The sequence below is a fragment of the Muntiacus reevesi genome, chromosome 3 (assembly GCF_963930625.1).
Source record: "Muntiacus reevesi chromosome 3, mMunRee1.1, whole genome shotgun sequence".
In the NCBI taxonomy this organism is placed as follows: domain Eukaryota; kingdom Metazoa; phylum Chordata; class Mammalia; order Artiodactyla; family Cervidae; genus Muntiacus; species Muntiacus reevesi.
The window spans coordinates 165,956,828-165,980,019 of NC_089251.1; the positions used below are offsets into that span (position 1 = coordinate 165,956,828).

General features: G+C 39.1%; 1 protein-coding gene across 5 annotated transcripts in view; it reads right to left on the reverse strand.

The window, feature by feature from the left end:
- The window catches only part of ARID1B (AT-rich interaction domain 1B), a 409,096-nt gene that overhangs the window by 115,359 nt on the left and 270,545 nt on the right, over positions 1 to 23,192 (reverse strand). For all 5 annotated transcript variants that reach the window (XM_065931065.1, XM_065931063.1, XM_065931067.1 and 2 more), the window contains one exon: positions 7,743 to 7,986. In XM_065931065.1, the coding sequence (XP_065787137.1) occupies positions 7,743 to 7,986 (244 nt within the window). The remainder of the gene's footprint in view (positions 1 to 7,742; positions 7,987 to 23,192) is intronic.

The following is a 23,192-nucleotide window of genomic DNA, read 5'->3' on the forward strand; positions in this document are numbered from 1 at the left end:
ACCTGAGAAGCCTTAGAAGTCAACGTACAGACCAACAAAACTTAACATCAGGGCCAGGGATGGGAAAAAGAGCGAGACTACTAAGTCAGCTCTGAAGGGCGAAGCCACTGTCTGAGGAAGCAGGCCTGCATTTAGTTAAATACAAACCCCAGATAATCTACTTTATGACCATTTCTAAAATAGATCAGTCCTGGGTGTTCACTGGAAGGACTGATGCTGAAGCTGAAACTCCAATACTTTGGCCACCTGATGCAGTGAGTTGACTCATTGGAAAAGACCCTGATGCTGGGAGGGACTGGGGGCAGGAGAACGGGACGACAGAGGATGAGATGGCTGGATGGCATCACTGACTTGATGGACATGAGTTTGGGTAAACTCCAGGAGTTGGTGATGGACAGAGAGGCCTGGCGTGCTGCGATTCAGGGGTTGCAAAGAGTAAGACACGACTGAGCAACTGAACTGAACTGAAAATCATCTCTAAAGTGTGGTTTTATTTTTTATGATATAGTTCACAAAAGTATATTTTTTAAAAATGTTTAAAAGAAGGTAATATAGGTTAAAGGGAGGGGAAGACCATATTTTGTTTTCCAATAAAATATGGCATGATTTTTAATAAATCCCCATAAAAGAACACCACATAAAGTTTTTGATGAACATCTTTAAAATGTATGTTTGAATGTGCCTGGACATGGCTAAGGAACAAAGTAGAGAAACAGGTGACATGTGGACTTGGGCCACAAGGATGACTACCACGAGGCCCAGGACAAGAGTGCTGACAGCTCTGTGGCTCCTCTCTGTGAATCGTAAAAGGGCGCCCTTTCCACCCGGATAGCTACTGTATTTCACTGCCACTTACTCCTCTGGCCCACATCCCTGGCCTGGCTAGAAACTTATTCAAGTGAGTGTGACAGCCCTGGCTAGGAAGAGTGAGAAGGTGGGACTGATGTTGTCTAAACATATGCAAAAAGTGTGAGAAATAACCCAGGATTCTGATCTGCATCTATTGGTAAATTTTATGCTAGACTCCCTTCCCATCACATCACACAGAAATCGATTTGCCAACGATCTGAGTGAAGCAGGGTTTTAAAAAAAATGCTTGTCTTCTGTCTCCTCGTAACCTTCTCAGACTCAGCCTCTCAGAAGAGCAACCACTGACCTACCTTCTGTATTTTTTCAAGTCAGGAGAAAAATGGATTCAACTTTGTGAAAATACATTATGCTTTCATGGCTAGTTCTAGTGGTCCTACTGTATAATCTCAGTAAACTCAGCAAATTATCACTGGGAACTTTATATACATGTCCTCTGAATGGTACAAGAAAACCACTGGTGTAAGATTCAGACTTGTAGCCAAAACCCCCTGTGCTACTCTGGACAGTAATGATCATGGACAAGTCTCGACATCTCATTTTGAATAACAACAATAACCGTAATCACAACAACAATGAACACGCACTGAATGCTGACTGCAAGCTTGCTTTATAGACATTAACACAGCTCATCTTTATAGTAACGCTGTGAGAGGTGGCTGTTATCTTTACAGACACAGAAACTGAGGCACAAGGGGGCTGAGCAGCTTCCCAAGTGACAATAAAATGAAGAGGTGGGATCAGATGATTAAGAAAGTTTCTCCAGCTCAAATGTTACTCGCAATTCCCTCTGAGAAAAAGGTAAATAGATGCCAAAACTGCTCGGCAGATTTTGTAAGTGGTTATTCCTCTTAGGGAGAGGAGCTGCCCCACGTCCGAGGTCAGGGGCGGCAACCGAGAGGAACAACCCCACGTCCAAGGAGCAGTGGCTGCACGGGCACAGGAGGGCCGACAGGAGCTACTCCACGTTCAAGGTCAGGAGGGGCGACGTCGTCCAAGGTAAGGAGCAGCGGCTGCTCTTTGCTGGAGCAGCCGTGAAGAGATACCCCACGTCCAAGATAAGAGAAACCCAAGTAAGACGGTAGGTGTTGCGAGAGGGCATCAGAGGGCAGACACACTAAAACCATAATCACAGAAAACTAGCCAATCTGATCACATGATCACAGTCGTGTCTAACTCAGTGAAACTGAGCCATGCCGTGTGGGGCTACCCAAGATGGTCGGGTCATGGTGGAGAGGTCTGACAGAATGTGGTCCACTGGAGAAGGGAATGGCAAGCCACTTCAGTATTCTTGCCTTGAGAACCCCATGAACAGTATGAGAAGGCAAAATGATAGGATACTGAAAGAGGAACTCCCCAGGTTGGTAGGTGCCCAATATGCTACTGGAGATCAGTGGAGAAATAACTCCAGAAAGAATGAAGGGATGGAGCCAAAGCAAAAACAATACCCAGTTGTGGATGGGACTGGTGACAGAAGCAAGGTTCGATGCTATAAAGAGTAATATTGCATAGGAACTTGGAATGTTAGGTCCATGAATCAAAGCAAATTGGAAGTGGTCAAACAGGAGATGGCAAGAGTGAACGTTGACATTCTAGGAATCAGCCAACTAAAATGGACTGGAATGGGTGAATTTAACTCAGATGACCATTATATCTACTACTATGGGCAGGAATCCCTTAGAAGAAATGGAGTAGCCATCATAGTCAACAAAAGAGTCCAAAATGCAGTACTTGGATGCAATCTCAAAAATGACAGGATGATCTCTGTTCGTTTGCAAGGCAAACCATTCAATATCACGGTAATCCAAGCCTATGCCCCGACCAGTAACGCTGAAGAAGCTGAAGTTGAATGGTTCTATGAAGATCTAAAAGACCTTTTAGAACTAACACCCAAAAAAGATGTCCTTTTCATTACAGGGGACTGGAATGCAAAAGTAAGAAGTCACAAAACACCTGGAGTAACAGGCAAATTTGGTCTTGGAGTACGGAATGAAGCAGAGCAAAGGCTAATAGAGTTTTTCCAAGAGAATGCACTGGTCAAAGCAAACACCCTCTTCCAACAACATAAGAGAAGACTCTACACATGGACATCACCAGATGGTCAACACCAAAATCATATTGATTATATTCTTTGCAGCCAAAGATGGAGAAGCTCTACACAGTCAGCAAAAACAAGACCGGGAGCTGACTATGGCTCAGATCATGAACTCCTTATTGCCAAATTCAGACTTAAATTGAAGAAAGTGGGGAAAACCACTAGACCATTCAGGTATGACCTAAATAAAATCCCTTATGATTATACAGTGGAAGTGAGAAATAGATTTAAGGGACTTGATCTAATAGACAGAGTACCTTATGAACTATGGACGGAGGTTCGTACCATTGTACAAGAGACAGGGATCAAGACCGTTCCCATGGAAAAGAAACGCAAAAAAGCAAAATGGCTTTCTGAGGAGGCCTTACAAAGACCTTGAAAAGAAAAGTGAAAAGCAAAGGAGAAATGGAAAGATATTCCCATTTGAATGCAGAGTTCCAAAGAATAGCAAGGAGAGACAAGAAAGCCTTCCTCAGCGATCAGTGCAAAGAAAGAGGAAAACAACAGAATGGGAAAGAATAGAGATCTCTTCAAGAAAATCAGAGATACCAAGGGAACATTTCATGCAAAGATGGGCTCAATAAAGAACAGAAATGGTATGGACCTAATAGAAGAAGCAGAAGATATTAAGAAGAGGTGGCAAGAATACACAGAAGAACTGTACAAAAAAGATCTTCATGACCTAGATAATCACGATGGTGTGATCACTCACCTAGAGCCAGACATCCTGGAATGTGAAGTCAAGTGGGCCTTAGAAAGCATCACTACGAACAAAGCTAGTGGAGGTCACGGAATTCCAGTTGGGCTATTTCATATCCTGAAAGATGATGCTGTGAAAGTGATGCACTCAATATGCCAGCAAATTTGAAAAACTCAGCAGTGGCCACAGGACTGGAAAAGGTCAGTTTTCATTCCAATCCCAAAGAAAGGCAACGCCAAAGAATGCTCAAAGTACCGCACAATTGCACTCATCTCACATGCTAGGAAAGTAATGCTAAAAATTCTCCAAGCCAGGCTTCAGCAATACGTGAACTGTGAACTTCCAGATGTTCAAGCTGGTTTTAGAAAAGGCAGAGGAAACAGAGGTCAAATTGCCAACATCTATTGGATCATCGAAAAACCAAGAGAGTTCCAGAAAAACATCTATTTCTGCTTTATTGACTATGCCAAAGCCTTTGACTGTGGATCACAATAAACTGTGGAAAATTCTTCAAGAGATGGGAATATCAGACCACCTGACCTGCCTCTTGAGAAACCTATATGCAGGTCAGGAAGCAAGTTAGAACTGGACATGGAACAACAGACTAGTTCCAAATAGAAAAAGGAGTACGTCAAGGCTGTATATTGTCACCCTGTTTATTTAACTTATATGCAGAGTACATCATGAGAAACGCTGGGCTGGAAGGAGCACAAGCTGGAATCAAGATTGCCGGGAGAAATATCAGTAACCTCAGAAATGCAGATGACACCACCCTTATGGCAGAAAGTGAAGAAGAACTAAAGAGCCTCCTGATGAAAGTGAAAGAGGAGAGTGAAAAAGTTGGCTTTAAGCTCAACATTCAGAAAAAGAAGATCATGGCATCTGGTCCCATCACTTCATGGCAAATAGTTGGGGAAACAGTGGAAGCAGTGTCAGACTTGATTTTTGGGGGTTCCAAAATCACTGCAATGGTGACTGAAGCCATGAAATTAAAAGACGCTTACTCCGTGGAAGGAAAGTTATGACCAACCTAGATAGCATATTAGAAAGCAGAGACATTACTTTGCCAACAAAGGTCCATCTACTAAAGGCAATGATTTTTTCCAGTGGTCATGTATGGATGTGAGAGTTGGACTGTGAAGAAAGCTGAGTGCTGAAGAATTGATGCTTTTAAAGTGTGGTGTTGGAGAAGACTCTTGAGAGTCCCTTGGACTGCAAGGAGATCCAACCAGTCCATCCTAAAGGAGATCAGTCCTGGGATGTTCATTGGAAGGACTGATGTTGAAGGTGAAACTTCAATACTTTGGCCACCACATGTGAAGAGTTGACTCACTGGAAAAGATCCTGATGCTGGGAGGGATTGGGGGCAGGAGGAGAAGGGGATGAGAGAGGATGAGATGGCTGGATGGCATCACTGATTCGATGGACATATGTTTGGGTAAAGTCCGGGAGTTGGTGATGGACAGGGAGGCCTGGTGTGCTGAGATTCACGGGGTTGCAAAGAGTTGGACACAACTGAGCGGCTGAACTGAACTGAATTGATTCCTCTTAGAATGATACTAATATTAAAGAAATGTTCTATTTTTCATGTTTTACATGATTCTATTACTATACAGTTTCATACTCAGCAAAGATAATTCCCGATTTACCTGGATATCATGCCTCTGAAAACAAGTGGAACTTCTGCTCTGTAATTTCATCCTTGTACTAAATTTCGCTGAATAGTTTTATCAAGCAGCATGTAGAGCAATACAGGCTGCACTATGATGAAATGAAATGAAGGCCCTGGGCAGTTAGAATTTCTGGCACAAGCTACAAAACAAATAGCCTTAAACATAAGTTTCCAAGAAAGCTGAAAGTTTTCTATTGAAAACCCACTTTCGAAGTTAACAGAGAAAAATCACATTTAGCTCTTCCCCTGAAGGTCCTGTGAAGGACAGCCCTCATAAGGCAAAAGGAGAAGAGGGCGGCAGAGGATGAGGTGGTTGGATGGCATCACCGACTCAATGGATATGAATTTGAGCAAACTCCTGGAGATAGTGGAGGACAGGGAAGCCTAGCATGCTGCAGTCCATGGGGTTGCAAAAAGTCAGACATGACTTAGCAACTGAACAATAAATAATAGGTCCTCAGAATCATTATTCACTGAACAACTTTATCCTATCCAAAACACAACTGAGTACCAGATTCTGAGACCAATTATATCTACCTCCACTATAACATGTAATACCACGCCCTCCAAATTGAGTTCTTTTGTTGGGTTGTGTGTGTTCCATACAGCATCAAAATCCAAACAGTGAAATAAAACTTTCAAAATCCCCATCTAGAATTCTAAATATATGTATGAAAACCATCAGATTGTGAACTATCCATATTAGGGATTTAAATGAAAAACTAAAATATTTTTATATCTCAGAAAAGTTTTCATTTAAGTTATTAAGAAAAGTCTTTTTGATGCAATTCAGAAAAATGGGGTCAGTTCATTGACAAATATAGTATTTTACATATAACTTGCCAATGGTAAGACCTAGTAAGACCTCAAAAACCATCTCCATACCAAAAATTGTCTAAGGAATTCTGGAATACAGAGTACTCATAGCTTTAAAAACACTAAAAGCAGGTAAATCCAGGTTTTATTATTAAAACAACTATTATAAGGACAAGAAAATATTTTAAAAAGAAAATTAATGTTACGATGTCATCAATAAAATATAAAATTATATGTAATTCAAAATACGGATCTTGGGAACTTAACATTTAGTCAAAAAAGCTAAGTGGAAAAGAACTACATATAGTATTACATATGTGACTATACTTTATGATTTGCCCAGAAATCTTCCTCGTTTATATGTGTTCTACTGCAGTTATTATTAGCAACCCTTATAGGCTGGTCTCTCAACCTAGCTGATAAATTATATAGTGATTTTTAATATAATACATTTCTATAAAATGCAGAATTAAATAAAACTAACAACATATACTTCGTTTATGCTCTTTGAGAACCCAAAATAATCCAGAAAGAATGATTTAAAATACATTCATAGGATATCTGAGGCAGAGGAGAGGTACAGAGCTGAAGACAGAAGCTGAACACACAGGTAAAAACAACTTCAGCTCTTAAATTGGACGGTGAGCCATGAGTACTCATTTGATAGTTGTTTCATAATTAGCATTTTTCATATGTTCATATACATATATAAAACATTTATTTAAAATATTAAAAAGAAAAATAATAAGATGGTGTAAAATTACTATCCATGATCCATGTTTTTAAGATAATAGAATAAACTATCAGAAAGTTTATCAGCAATTCAATAGTAATTCTGACAGACGAGTTAAAAAGTATTTTCTGGCAGCCAGTTGCATCATGCTAGCAAAAGTTACACAGAAAAAAATTGCATCTATTTGATGGATAAAGGAAAGCTGGTTACTTGGTGGGTTTGAATGAAAGACGGTTGATATAAGAAAGAAAGCTGGAATAGGATGAGGCAACTGACAAATAAACAAATAAATAAGCACAAGTATATGATAAAGGAAGCAAAAGATACAAGAGTACGCGTACAGAAAGAGCTAATGCAAGAGGTTAATCGGAACATGAACTTCTTACATCAAAACTAAAAGGTAAGAGTTTGTATACATAACAAGGTCATGAATGTATGCTGGAAAATTAAGACAGTGATAAGCATGAACATTAAAAATATTTTAGAAAATAACTTCCACAGTTATCTCACCTTAGTGGCACTTATCAACAGAGGATCTTATTCAACAAAATCACTAAGAAACATACGCTAAGAGAATAAATAATTTTTTGATTTAAGTTAAGGTAAATGTGCAAACTGAAAGTAACTGGTGATTTTACTAATTCAGTGTTTATATTCATTAGTAGAGTATACTTAGGAACTAGGATGCTTGTATGCTTTGGTGATGATTCACAGTTATACTCCTAACTCCTAATGATAGTCCCATCATTAGGTTTTTAAACAGTAAAAAAATAATAATAATGGTATGTATGTTTTTATTGATGGAAACTAGGTCTGTATTTATTACAGAGTAAAACAGTAATTATTAAGAAATGAATACCTGGAATACTTGCAGGAGAAATTGGGCCAGATCGTGACTGGTTGCTTCCTACAGGAGAGCCGACAGGAGAAGGTGATGGGCCCCCAGGGATGCTGGAGAGATGGGGAGATGCATGCGGAGAGAAAGGCGACTGAGCTGGGTTGCTCTGATCTCCTTGGCTGCTCGTGGACCCGGATGCACTGACTGCTGAGCTCAAAGTTGCTTCCGTTCCCGTGGGGAGGTCATCAATGGAGCCAGACAGGTCCTAAGAAGGAAAGAAATAGCAGGCATTGATGGAGTAACACATACTTAGACCAATACCTATTCAAAGCACTATTTGACCCTAACCTTTCAGAGTTTTTCTAGAGAATATCCCAAATTCAGAGCATGACCACTTGTTATTAGAAAATTTTAATGAGGTCTTTTATAAGATAAATCCACAGGATCTAGTCTATCGCTAAAAAGTGAATAAATTTGTACCTCTTTCATTAAACTGTCCTACAGCTTTCCTTTAAACTGTCAGCACTAGTCCAACAAACCCGCCAAAGACTCACAGGAAGCACGCTAGGGGGTGATGTAGCATCTGAATGGAATGCCTGATTCATACATGATCACTTCAGTAAACTAAAAACTAAAGGCTTTGGATCTTCTTACTTAAAGATTAATACTGGAGGACTGTCTGAATTTCAAAACATGATCTTCTAATGTAATAGCAATCAAAACTGTAACCAAACTTTGTTGGGGAGAAATTCTTATATTTTAGGTAATTCAAAAGTTCTCTTATAAATAGAAGAGTGATGTGTATTTTTACCTGATATGATGAAAATAAATCCCTTTGAAGTTATGTTGGCAGAAATGAGTCCTAACGTTATAACTTACTATCTTTTTTTGAAACAGTCATTTGTTTATTAACTCTAGAAAAACAAGAGGTACCATACCAGAAGGAAGTGCAACCAGAGCATATCACTTGGCCTAGCAGTGAACACTGAGTACTGGTATAGTATATGCTTGTATTTGTTGTTGTTTAGTTGCCAAGTCGTGTCCGACTCTTTTGCAACCCCATGGACTGTAGCCTGCCATGCTCCTCTGTCCATGGGATTTCCCAGGCAAGACTACTGCAGTGGGACGCCATTTCCTTCTCCAATAACTTACTTTTTATAACAGTTTTAAGCTAAACAAACAATCTTTAAGGTCCTATAATTTTACCATAATACCTTCTAAGGCAGATATTAAAATTCCCATTTGACAGACATAGAAACCAAAGGTCAGAGAGTCAAGGTTACTGTTACCAGTTACACCACCGAGAACAGACAGCATCTGCCAAAGATTATGACAGGAGGATGAAAGAAGAGAAATAAGAAAACTGTCTTTTGAGCCCTTATCAGAGTGAGAGGACAGAACCTTTACTCCAGTCTTCCTCATGGCTGGGCACAAAGGTCCCAAATGGGGTTCCCACCAACAGGAGCTCTGTACACCAGTGCAGGCCTGTAGCAATGGCGAGGCTCGCACATCACTGACTCTGCAAACCCAGATGAGACCTGGAAGTAGGTGCTGAATGAGCCCTAAAGGCTGAGAGGCAAGATAAAAGATATTTGTCTTGATAACTTAGGACTAAACACTGCAGAATGGGATCAGAAATACTAGGTTATGGTACTGTCTGTAAAGCAGATTCAACCCCAATTGACATCTTCCACTCACGCAATTTTATTGTTTAATCTTACCTCACTGCTTACTACTGGGACTGCTAAAACTAAGGCTCTGGAAACTGATGGAGGAAGATGCTTAGCATCTGAAGAATGAATGCAGACCAGCAAGTACAAAGGGGGCCACTAAAGCAGAGTTGGTTAGAGCTCTTCAGGGTACCCCAAAATGTCACAACAAAAACTCAGGATGAGGATCCAGGGCTCCTGGAAAGTTTATCTATTAACCATCTGTTATACAATTAACTTCTCTCTTTTTAACAGCAAAATTGCCACTGATTAAAAACATTCTAAAGAATAACTGATGAGATGAGAACCTCACAAAAAGATGAATATTATAGAAAAACAAAAATTTCTTATGCTAAGAAGAATAACGTCTAAGTAAAACACAGTAATCTTCAATGTCATATAATTGAGCGTATGAGTAAGAAACCTAACAGTAGCAAGTGATTAAAAATATCACCTCTAGAAAAAGTATCATCAAAGCTCCATAATAAAATGGGACAAACTCAATCACTTTTTCAGAATTCAGAGAAAAAAATATATTAATATAAATATCTCTACTTAGGGCACATGAGATGCATGGTTTTGCATACATTCAGCTGATAAAACATTGTATTCAACTTGATGACTGGGTTCAACAACAGTTCAATTCGGACTTTCAGAACTTTTTGTGAAGCCAGGTAGAAACAGAGGAAGAATATTATGCAAGTAAGATACTAAGTACAATGTAGAAGGTATTTAGTTCAGTTCAGTCACTCAGTTGTGTCCAACTCCTTGCAACCCCATGGACTGCAGCACACCAGGCCTCCCTGTCCATCACCAACTCCTGGAGTTTACTCAAACTCATGTCCGTTGAGTTGGTGATGCCATCCAACAATCTCATCCTCTGTCATCCCCTTCTCCTCTTGCCTTCAATCTTTCCCAGCATCAGGGTCTTTTCAAATGAGTCAGCTCTTCTCATCAGTGGTCAATGTACTGGAGTTTCAGCTTCAACATCAGCCCTTCCAATGAACATTCAGGACTGATGTCCTTTAGGATGAACTGGTTGGATCTCCTTACAGTCCAAGGGACTCTCAAGAGTCTTCTCCAACACCACAGTTCAAAAGCATCAATTATTCGGCGCTCAGCTTTCTGAGCCCAACTCTCACATACATACGTGACTACTGAAAAAAACCACAGCCTCGACTAGACGGACCTTTGTTGGCAAAGTAATGTCTCTGCTTTTTAATATGCTGTCTAGGTTGGTCATAACTTTTCTTCCAAGGACCATCTTTTAATTTCATGGCTGCAGTCACCATCTGCAGTAATTTTGGACCCCCCCAAAATAAAAGTCTGTCACTGTTTTCACTGTTTCTCCATCACTGTTTCTCATTTCGCCATGAAGTGATGGGACCGGATGCCATGATCTTTGTTTTCTGAATGTTGAGCTTTAAGCCAACTTTTTCACTCTCCTCTTCCACTTTCATCAAGAGATTCTTTAGAGTTCTTCTTCACTTTCTGCCATAAGGGTGGTGTCATCCGCATATCTGAGGTTACTGATATTTCTCCCAGCAATTATGAAGTATTCACACTTCAGCAATTAAGGCAATTATCTGAGTCCCTCCAAACAAAACTTAAGTACACACATGCAGAGGTGTGAGCTGCAGGCTGACAGGGTCCACAGGACAGGATTCCACCCATTCCTCCTGCCCCAGGCTGAATGCTGGCCTCTCTGGGTGTGGAAGATAGTTGGGTCCTGAATAATTCTTTAAGTACCCATCCCCAACGTATTCCCTTCCTAAGCTGATATAGCCAGTTCACAAAAGTGCAAAGGGGCACACCTGTGGGCTCCACAAAGCAGGGCATGACAAGCTATGTGAGGACTAAAAGTAAATCCTACCTATTCCGGCACCACCCATAAGCCACACATTTTTAAATGACAGAAAAAAAAATCAGAAGAGTAATACTTTGTGATACATGAAAAATATTTTAAAGTCAAATTTCAGGGTCCCATAATATTGTACTGGGACATCTTATAGTCACAGCCACTCCTCTGAAGCGCTGTCTATGGCTGCTTTGGGGCCACAATGCAGACCTGCACTGAGACTATGGCCCTCAAAGCCTGTAATATTTACTGTCTGGCCCTTACAGAAAAGGGTGCTGACCTGCAGTATCTAGTCTGGCCTCTCATGCCTTTGCCTCTTCCATGGGGAAACAGGAGGAGGACAGACAGGTCTTAGCTGAAACGCATAGTGACCTAAGTGCATTAGGAATCATATAGGCTTCACCAAGAAAAGGGACCAACTCCCCATTCAGATCTGTCTGGAAAACACTGATTGGGTGCCAGATAGAATTCTCCTCTTTAATGGTATGAGACTAACTCACGGAGCCCCCACTTAAGAACGGGTGGCAGGCTCTGTGTACAGATACCTATTACCTAACAAACGTGCATTATTCATAAACAAGGGTCCATCATGTAACAATCAGTTGGGAGGAAATATGCCTTTCATGATTTCTTTAAAGAAAAAAAAAACTGGTAGGTAACTAGATATAAAATCATTATTTTCTAATATACTACAATATGAAATTCAACAGAAAAGATGACATAGATTCAATTAAAAATCATTATTTGAAGTTAAATAATTTTATGCAAATCTTTTTTCATAAAAAACAAACTGTTACTTGGAAAATTTTAAAATTCTCTGCACTACCTATACATTCCTTCCCTGTTCTCCCTTAAAATTCTGTTATGGTTGAAAAAGTGACATGGATGGGTGTTAAGAGAGCTTCATTCAAGCTGCAAAGGCATGAAAAACATTTCTGTTATTCAACAAGCTGATCAAAGAAATATCAAGAGAAAAATATAGAAACGGTGGCTTTCTTAGTGTTCACAAGTCATCAGAATTTCAGTGCTGACTACACCTCAGTGTAACAGAAGAGTAATAAAAAGATATAATTTCTATATTACTGTTATACACACATGTAACTTTTATATGTAAATTATAGGGAAATATTCCCGCCCTGCAGATAGTTAGGGTATCCATATGTATAGCTATCTTAAAACACGTTAATAAAAGAAGTTCAACAGTGGTTTAAACATTCAGCCTAGTTAACAAAGAAGCTCTGTAACGAATACCCCTCTAGAGGACAATTTAGTCAGCAGGGCACCAACTCTATTCTTCTTTTATAAGTACCATCAGATCTATGATGCCTGTAAAGAACAGAGAGACCTTAGTGCATCTCATTCTAACCAAGGCACCTTCAAGCTACAGTGCTTCCATTTATCTTGCTGGAAAACTGGCAGGTAAGGTAATTGCAGGGAGGACTCTTTTAAGGGGCTGGAGATCCCCCTGTCCCACAGCATTCCTTACATCCTCCCTCTTTATTGATGGAGTGAAGGGTAAGGCAATGGCTTCATGGGCTCATGCATAGTAAATTCAGTATTTTGCAATGACAATCTGATTTGGTGAAGTCTTGCTATCAAGTTGGGTTTTCAATATCTGACATCACTCAGAATATGGAATACTTTCTACCACACCCCAAATAATACAGTCCCTACTATCAATGGTTAGTTTATATTTAGAAAAATCAATGCTTTTGGGGGGGGAAAGCTTGTTTCACTTTAAAATTTAATTTAAATCAAAATTCCCCGCAAAGACTTGCCCCTCTATAACCATCATCCTTCCACGTTCAGCCCATGTAAAATTTTCATTCTAACCTAAGTGACAAGTACAAGAGATTTCATTGTGCTTAGAATGAAATGCCACCTGAGAGTAGTAACAATCCTATCAGACTCCGACAAGAGAAACACTGATGAATTAACATATAGCAAAGATACGTTCTGACTCAACAAGATGGGCCAGGGTGGGGCACGGCAGTGACGGCGGAATGTATAGAACAAGGTGCCAGGAAGGAGCACAGGAGGAATTTTTAGAAATCTATGAATATATAAAATAGGCATACAACATTAAGTATAAATATAAATACAAATTGTACATGATCTTTCCTAAGAATATTTTACATTCATATATCATGACTTCACTACATCTAGAGACATCTTTGGTTTTGATGGTTTTCAGTTTATCTAGTAAGTCAGTTTGCTAAAGGATAAATTCAGTCAATGCTGGTGATGTCTTACTGTCTTGAATTGGGAATAAGTCAGAAAATTTTACTCCCTTGTTTAATTAAATAAGTGGGTTTTTTAAAAAAAGCAGATCAACTCTAAAATACTCTCAGCTATGGTCCTCAATACAATTAGTTGACAGTGTTATATCAGCCACTGGTAGAAAACTGCTAAGCCTCACATGAACTGGGCATCTCCTGCTCAGAGGAGCCCCAAGAGAGCATGAGGATAAACACTGAATTAGAAACAGAGAAGATATTTCAATCAATGAGATGAGTTCAGGTCTCTTGTTTAAGGGTTTTAATAGGATACAGTTAATGATTTCTCACTGTGACTTCCCAAGGGTTTGAAGCACAGGTTAAAATGCCAGCTCAATGGTCTTTAAAAAAGTCAGTTATCTTCAAAAGCAGAAATAGTGTCTCTTCTCCTTTTTAGAATATTGAGTATGAAATCCTGGCATATGGTTTTTCTTTCTCTCTCTCCAACTAGACCCTAACTTTCTTAAGGGCCATGCTGAAGAGAGGAGGATTTGACCGGTCACTGATGAGTGTCACTGAATTTATAAGCTCTGCAGTAAAATACAGCTGCAAACACCACACAAAGTAAGCCAGCACATGCAAACATTTCTAAATATTTACCAAAAATGCTCTACTGAAAACGACTGAGATTGCTATTAAAATTTAGCAATGAATTCTTGGCCCTCTGTTTCCAATTACCATCCTGGAGGCCAAGCATCCAGGCTCATTAGACGCTTAGCTCCTTGGAAACACCCTGTAAAATCGCTTCATACCCTCCAACCTTATTTCAGAACTATCATTTTGGACATGTGATACAAATACACCTTGAGGTTGATATTAGAATTGAGCCAATAATTTGACTGACATATATACACAAAAAGAACAACCTCACAGTGACTGTTTAATTTCCATGATATTTGTAGGCTTCTTTTCAGCACAAACCTACCTACAAGACACCCACCAAAGTCCCTGCTGCTTTCATTTGTCTAGACAGCAAATGAGTTAAAAGCTCAGACTTCCAGTGTAAAGGAATTAGTAATGGAAAGGCACAGAAAGAATCCACAAATAAAATCATACCAAGCACTAATTTTTAGACCTGCAAAGCATCTTCTTACAAAGTTATAAAAATATGTATCTTACTTTCTACTTAAACATATCCAAATAACAAATATTTATCTTTTCATTATATGTGATGGTGGTTTAGTTACTAAGGCATGCCCAACTCTTGTAATCCCATGGACTGTAGCCTGCCAGGCTCCTCTAGTCCATGGTATATACAATTTTTAGCCTTAATATGTATGATGTCAACTGGAAAAAAATGTTTGATCCTGATTTAAAAACAGTCAGAAGCTCAACAAATGAAAAACTCATATCCAAAGCCAGGGATAACACAAGGAAAATTAATGAGTCAGAATTCATTTTAAGAGAGGTAGCCAATAACCACTTTTTGGGGAAATGACTTTCACCTGATTCATTTGCATCCTCTCTCAAGCAAAGATTCCTTTACAGGTAACTCATTTTAAAGGGATATTTACAGGATAATTAGCTGAACTGATACCTTACAGAAACAGGATTTGGAATTAAGCATGCTATCATTAAGCAAAAACTTTTATAATGATTGTATTTTCTTTGATTTCTAAAAACTTTGCACCTAAAATAAAAGCCATCCACAAAGTTCCTTCGGCTAAAACCCCTGATATCAAATTGCCACTCTAAATTTAGAAGTGGTAAACAATATAAGTATGAAATATGCATCATGTAAGGGAATTTTTTCCACTGCACAGGCCTCAAGGGGACCGTAAATTATTCTCAGTTTTTGAAGTCTGCCCAGGGAGAGTCTCTGCTCTTCTGCTATTAATAGCAGACATTATGTAGAGTAGGAATAACGACAAATAGACCCAACAAATAGTGTTTATCATATTGTGCAAACACAGTATAGACAGTCTTGAACTTAAAAATAACTTGGTAAGAAAATTTATTTTATATTTATCTTTTAGTTGTATGGAATTTGGGAATTATTTTCATCTGTAAATAGCATTGCCCTTTGTGATTATAATCCTGGGACTACCCTTTCAGGTGATGATCCTGATGATTTGATGCTCAAGATCATGATGTGATGATTTTCAGGGGTAACAACTATAACTACAATTGTCTATAGCAGAGATACTAAGTGCACTTTCTTTCATGAGGAGCCTACAACATCTTGTTAGCTCTAGTCCATTGTTCCTACCAGTCAAAATGTTTTTTTAACTGATTTCACTGTCTAAAACAGCCAGGACCCTTCCTGACCTCAAGTCAAAGCCCCAAACAGTGCTGAAAACACTAAAAAAGATTCACATGTGAATAACTGCTAGCCCTTTGTTATTTTAAGAACAATGGCCTCTTAAAGAATATACTTAATACAAATGGAAGACTACTGGTGAAACTAAAGCTATATAATAAAGTGAGAATACTAAATAATTTGAGGAAGGATATGTGTATTGTCTTAGACACAGCTTTAGGCAGGCAGGCCCTTTCTAAGGTTTGTATATGGACATGTGGGATGGGTAGGTGGGAGGAAGTAGGGGAAAAGGCAGACCATTTTTTCATGTGGATGACATTTTACAATTAAATTGGCCTGCATAGGTGATCTTGAACACTTAAGCGTCCTTCTTTCATGAGTCTCAATGGAGAGAGAGAAACAGCTAAGCAGGTTTAAGTTCTAGGACAAAGCAGAAATTCTGTGATGGACAGGTGACTTAACAAGTGCTGTGGAATAAAGAACGGTAGGTCTTCAGCCAGCTCACATCAGGTCAGGGGCTGCTGTCTGTCATGGGTCCAGGCGAGGAGTGATAAGTGGAGAGCAGAGAGAACCATGGGTGTGGGCAACATCTACGGGAGACTATGCCATGTGAGAAGGGGGAGGCTGGAACAGCAGAATGAGAGGATGCAGCTGAAGAGGCCACCCAGGGACAGCTGTGAATGACTTCACAGGCTCAGGCCAAGGACTACGGACTTGTATTTTACGGATTAGGGAGCCAATAGAGGTCTAAAAGGTGAATTCCGATATTATCAAACAAGAAAGAAAAAAACAAAACAAAACAGTGTAGTGCCAAGTGAGAAATGTTAAACATTTTAAAGCAAAACAAAAAAAACACAAAACCCTCATGTTTTCAAATGTTTATGAACACAGATTGCTTTAAACATGATTAAAATTGAAAGTACCATTCAAAAATAAATTTGTAAAATATTTTTAAAAATCTATGTATTTTAATATTATATAAAACTTAATATATAAATGAACAAAACCAAAAGTACTTAAATAACTATAGTCCAGGTTAAATATTGTGTGCTTTCTAACTGGAACAATTTCGTGAGCCTACAGTCATCTTACTCATTTCATTTATACTTAAGAATCAATAGCCAAAATGATTTTAAGGATACAGACTTTACCCTTAAAATGGCAGAGCAGTGTCTGAAGACTAATTATGAGTAACAATTTAACAGATTATATTCTTTAACTGCATATTCTATTTCAAAACCAAAATTCTGAAGACATCTAGTCTCAGTTCAGTTCAGTCAGTCAGTCATGCCCGACTCTTTGCGACATCATGGATTGCAGCACACTAGGCATCCCTGTCCATCACCGACTCCCGGAGCTTGCTCAAACTCATATCCATTAAGTCGGTGATGCCATCCAACCATCTCATCCTCTGTCATCCCCTTCTCCTCCTGCCTTCAATCTTTCCCAGGATCAGGGTCTTTTCTAAGGAGTTAGTTCTTCGCATCAGATGGCCAAAGTATTGGAGCTTCAGCTTCAGCATCAGTCCTTCCAAAGAATATTCAGGACTGATATCCTTCAGGACTGACTTATTTGATCTCCTTGCAGTCCAAGGGACTGTCAAGCGTCTTCTCCAACACCACAGTTCAAAAGCATCAATTCTTTGGCACTCAGCTTTCTTTATGAGAACCCCGTGAACAGTATGAAAAGACATCTGAGTTACACAGGAGGAAAATGAGCTCATGCCACACAGGCAGCACGGATGTGGGTATGCGGGCTTATGGGTTGGTGCTTTACAAATATCAACACCAAGTATGAAACCGTAAGTATGAATGACCCATGTGCTTTGAAAGCAAACTGACAAACTAACAAGATTTGTAAATATATAAGATTTAGAGTTTGTCTACTGGCATGAGGTTTTATTACTGAAAGTATATCATAAATCTTTACAGCAGAAAAGCAATTGACACCATCTTTTGCATCTCTCATGGTAAAAAACACTATTGTATATCTTAGAAGTACAATGCTTAGCACATAGAAAATTTGAAAATAAAAGTTAAAAACAAAGAAGCATGAACTCTCAAGAGACCTCTATTTCTTCAGTATACTGCAATGAAATACTTCAATAAGACATATAGGACCTGCAAATAAATTAGCAACTTGAAAAACAAAAAGGAAAAAACCACAGCTCACAAACTGTACCAGGTCTACATGGAATAAATGGAAGTTTTGTTGTAGAATTAATACTAAAACTTCATTTTTTGACATTTTCCCCAGTCACATGAGGCATACAAACATAGATACTTATTCTACATCCTTCGCTGAATGTTTAAAACCTTTTGTTTTGAAATGACTTTAGACTTACCTGAAAGTGGCAAAGACAGTACTGAGTGTCCCTTCACTCAGTTTCCCTTAGGTGGACATTTTACATAGTAACCGGGGCATATTTATTAAAACTATGAACTTGAAATTGGTGTAATACAATTAATGAAACTACAGACTTCACTCAAATTTGCAGCCTCTACAGTAAAGTCTTCCTCCTGTTCCAGGACACATATCACGTTTATTCACCTTGTCTCCTTAGTCTCCTCTGATCGGTGACAATTTCTCAAATCCCTCCCTGTTTTCCACAACCACAACACATTTGAAGAGGACTCCTGAGGTATTTTGTAGACTGTTCTTCAATTTATGTCTAGTGTTTTCTCATGGTTAGGCTGGGTTTACGGATTTGGGGGAAGAATACCACAGAAGTGATTAGGTGACACTCCTGTCAACACTAAATGGTAGTTGTTCAGTTGCTAAGTTGTGTTGACTATTTGTGAACCCATGGACTGCAGCACGCCAGGTTTCCCTGTCCTTCATTATCTCCGGAGTCGGCAATGCCATCCAACCATCTCATCCTCTGTCGTCCCCTTCTCCTCCTGCCTTCAATCATTCCCAGCATCAGGGTCTTTTCCAGTGAGTCAGTTCTTCATATCGGGTGGCCAAAGTACTGGAGCTTCAACTTCAGCATCAGTCCTTCCAATGAATATTCAGGACTGATATCCTTTCGGATTGACTTATTTGATCTCCTTGCAGTCCAAGGGACTCTCAAGAGTCTTCTCCAACACCACAATTCAAAAGCATCAACTCTTCTTCCAATTGAGATTTCATGATCATAAAACATTGGAGAGAGAAAAATACACCTCTATGCTCTTCCAGACACAGCTGGAGGAATATAACTTAGAATAACCACTTTGGACAAAAATTTATAAGCATTTTGTAAAGCTGAAGATGCATTTACCTTATGATCCAGGATGTCCACTCCTAGGTTTACACACTGGCGCACACACATATGAAGACATATGTAAGCATAGAAACACTGTTTCAGTATTGTAATTGTAAAAAAAAAAAAAGGAGACAATATAATTTTCTCAATATAAAACATAGATTTCTTATATAAATACATATTTATATAAAATATAAAATTGAGACCTATTCAGAAAATGGGATACTATATAGCAACGAAACTGAGTGATCTAGAACTAAAAATGTTACTATAAATCTCACAAACAATACGGATAGAAAACTAACCAAAAATCTGAACTGAGCGGTATGTCTCTAATACAGAAGAGAAGGTACAAAAGAAAGCAGTGGACTGTAAACCTGGGAGTGGAAATTCAGGCTAGAGCAGCAGCAGGAAGCAAAGATCAGAAGAGGTAATAAGAGAGGGAGCAGCACTGTCCGTGGATTAGAGGGGAGAAACTGCTCTAAGGATCCTTTGTACACAGTTCATTCGATTAAGCCCTACTTCCCTCGGAGAGTCTTCCATTACCACTTGGTAAGCCCTCCCCGGACACTTACACCACCAGAATGAGCTGCACAGCTCCTTCCTCTACAATCCTACCTCATGCGTATCTACTACAGAACTTCTCAGGTTGAGTTTTAATGAACTGCTAGCATTCGCTTCAATTGCAAACTCTGAAGTAGGAGCACTTACTTCCAGCCTTTGGCTTTGACCACTCTGACCACGCGCAGTATACTTACCCTTTCTGTGCTTCATACTCCCCTTATCTATAAAACGGGGGAAATCCTGTATTTGCCAGCAAGAGTTGTTGTGAGAATTAAATGAGAAGTTATATGTAAAAGAATCAGTGCTGCAGCATCTCCACAAGTGTGAGCTGTTATCACTAGTGACTATTAAGGAGGGGCAATGGGTTAGAGAGCCCAAACCACTGAATCACTGGGGATACAGGGCAAGACTGCAGTGGCACCAGAAGCAAGTGGCTGCAGAGTGAAGAGGAGGCAGGGAAAGGCACCCTCCCCCGGTTTCCTGATCCTCGTTGGCACTGACCTAGCCGTATCCAACATTCACAAGCTCTTTAATGAGTAAGATAAAGACTGCATGCACTGTGTTTATGAACACAGGTTTTCAACAATAATTCTATCAATGAAGCTATAACAAATATTACAGTACTGGAAAGCGGTTAAGGAAAACACCCATGACGACTCACTATTTAAGGTGAAGTTTTTACATTTCCATAGGAATCATTTTTAAGACTTCTGAAGGTTTTAGAAAAAAGTAGAGAATTCAAAAAAAAAATTTTTTTAACATAGTCAGCCTGACTAGATTACAGTTGGAAATGTTGCGTAAAGGCTATTGTTGTACTTTGACCACCTGACGTGAAGAGCCGACTCACTGGAAAAGACCCTGATGCTGGCAAAGAATGAGGGTGGGATCAGAAGGGGGTGACAGAGGATGAGATGGTTGGATGGCGTCATCAACTCAATGGACATGAGTTTGACCAAACTCCGGGTGATAGTGAAGGAAAGAAGCCTGGCGTGCTGCAGTCCATGCGGCTGCAGAGACAGACACGACTAAGCGGCTGAACGACAATGAAATTGAGCACATGCAACACTCCCCTTAAAGTCAAACTTAAAAACATGAATGTTTCCTCATTTTCAGTTATGATTTACAGACTCAATGAGATGAAAGGTTGTTTTCAACTTTGTGCAGGGGCAGCTGGTCACTCAATACCTCAAGTGCTAGCACTAAGGGGCATTTTACATAACAAATCTTCCTAAGAACATATAACCATTTTATAATGTATCACTTCAAAACTACTTCTCCAAAGGAGGCGGTTATAAACCTACTCAGAGTTTCAGACAGAAACTTCTAACATTAATAATAATAATGATGGTGATAGTGATGATGATGATGAATTGATAAGGTCCTGAGTCAGGTCTCGAATTCTAGCACATTTCACATTTACCCACACTACCTCCCAACAAAGTCATCTGTATGCCAGGTAATGGTATTACTGTACCTCACACTTACAGGTAATTATCCTGTTGCTTGGAGCATGTTCTCAGGTCACCAAGAAGAATAAAGAGTTTTCTCTGATGACCACTTTAGGCCACCTTAAGTGGTCTCAAAGATGGTGTAAACAAATTAAGAGATAGGATTCTGAGAGGCAGAATGGTAAAATTCACATTTCCTTTGACTTCTAAATGCTTTGAACAAGGGAGACACCTTAATCGCCTGACTCGCAAGACCATCACATTGCTGAATTGATATAAAATTGAACTTAAAACTCTTCACCAACCTAAAGATCCCTGGAAAGTGCCATGACGCCTCCTTCTGAATCTCAGCATCTTATTCCCCCCCTTCTAATAACTGGCTTTTAAAACGCATTTTTTTAGATGTTAGTTTTGTTTTGAATATTTTTATTGTATTAGGATTAGGAAGTTATGGGGAAACTGGGCTCTGGGACCACACCCTGGCTGGACCCCAATCCCAGCTCCTCTCTAACTCAGAGGACTTGGGCAAGACAACTGAGTGCCATCAGCCACAACCTCTCGTCTCTATGCAGTTACAGGCACAACAGAAGTAATGACCTCACAGTGTATCACGGAGTTCAGTGAGGTAAATGGTGTACATGAAGCACTGAGCGTGAAGCCTGGTGCCAGGTAAGTGCTCGTTAAATATTCACTGTAATGTAAGAATATAGGAATAGTGCAGCAGTTAAAAGCATACATTCTGGAGTAAGAGCATTTTGAAATGAAGGCTTGGCTCCACCAACTTCCCCTAATCTTGGGCAAGTTACTTAACTTCACTGAGCCTCAGGCTCACCATCTAAAATAGGGGAGAAATATTAATAATGCCATGGTGAGGGTTAAATATAATTATGAAAACTAAGCATACAGTAAATGTTCAATTAATAGCTACTCTGTATACAAGCGCATAATACACATGTTACCATACACACATTTCAAATACACATTTTAAAAACCCTGTTTATAACGTAAAAATACATTTTCAATATAGAATAAAGAATTTACAAATGAGTTCTAGAAAAATATCTCACTTATAAGCTTGGTGAGTATAACCAAATCTCATAAATAGTGAAAATATTAGTATTTTCAGAATAGATGTTAAAACTTAATACAAAAGGATATGGTAATGAAATAAGAAGACAAACTTGGACAATAAAAATTATGCTCCTGTGCACAGTTTTCTCATTTTACCAGGGTAAGATATTTTAACAAAAATTTTCTCATGGTCTTCATTAGCAAGTCTGCTTGTACACAGTCAGATGGCAAAAAAAAAAAAACTTAAAAAATCAGCTTTTATGCAAATAGAACAAAGCAAAAATATAAATACTGATTTTAACAGTATGGCCTGATGATACAGCAGTCCCAGACTGATACCGCAACCCCTAAAACTGAACACTCAACACACACAAGACATGGGTGCTTTTAGTTAAATGGCTCTTGCAGAGCTGGTTCCCCAAGAAGCTGGTACCTTGAACCCAAGGAATCTCAGAGGAAACAGAAGTCACATGCCTATCAGTATTTCAGAGAGAATCTAATATGACTATAAATCTGTCATTGTTGGCAACATTGAAGAAACAGGACCGGTTAATAGGAAACAACTGAATACCACCCTGCTTCAGGTTTCTCTGCTGCCTATGGTCTAAATAACTCCATACAGAACACTGCCGCCAAGGGTCTTGTTGTAAGAGTTACGTGTTCAAAATTATTGATTTCCTTTTACTTCCAAAGAAAACTACAATTTTAAACACAATTCTCTTTGTGAATTGATGTTTTTAAATCTCCCATTTCATTTGGAAATTGTAAAAGAAAGCAAGCAAGCTAAACAGGATCTTAAAGTACCAAAATGGAGTTTAAATAATAACTTGAGTGTCATAAAATTATAACCAGAGGTAAATTTGTTCTGCTGAGCTCACTTTAACTTGAGAATGAGTAACCACATGTGGCTGTTGAGGACTGACACTATGGTTCACCAGTTTGCAGAATGTGATATGACTTTCTATGATCTGTCCTTGTGCTAAATATACCTGTCTCTTGTCTTTCTGTATTCCATTCTCTTCTGAATTATCCTCAACA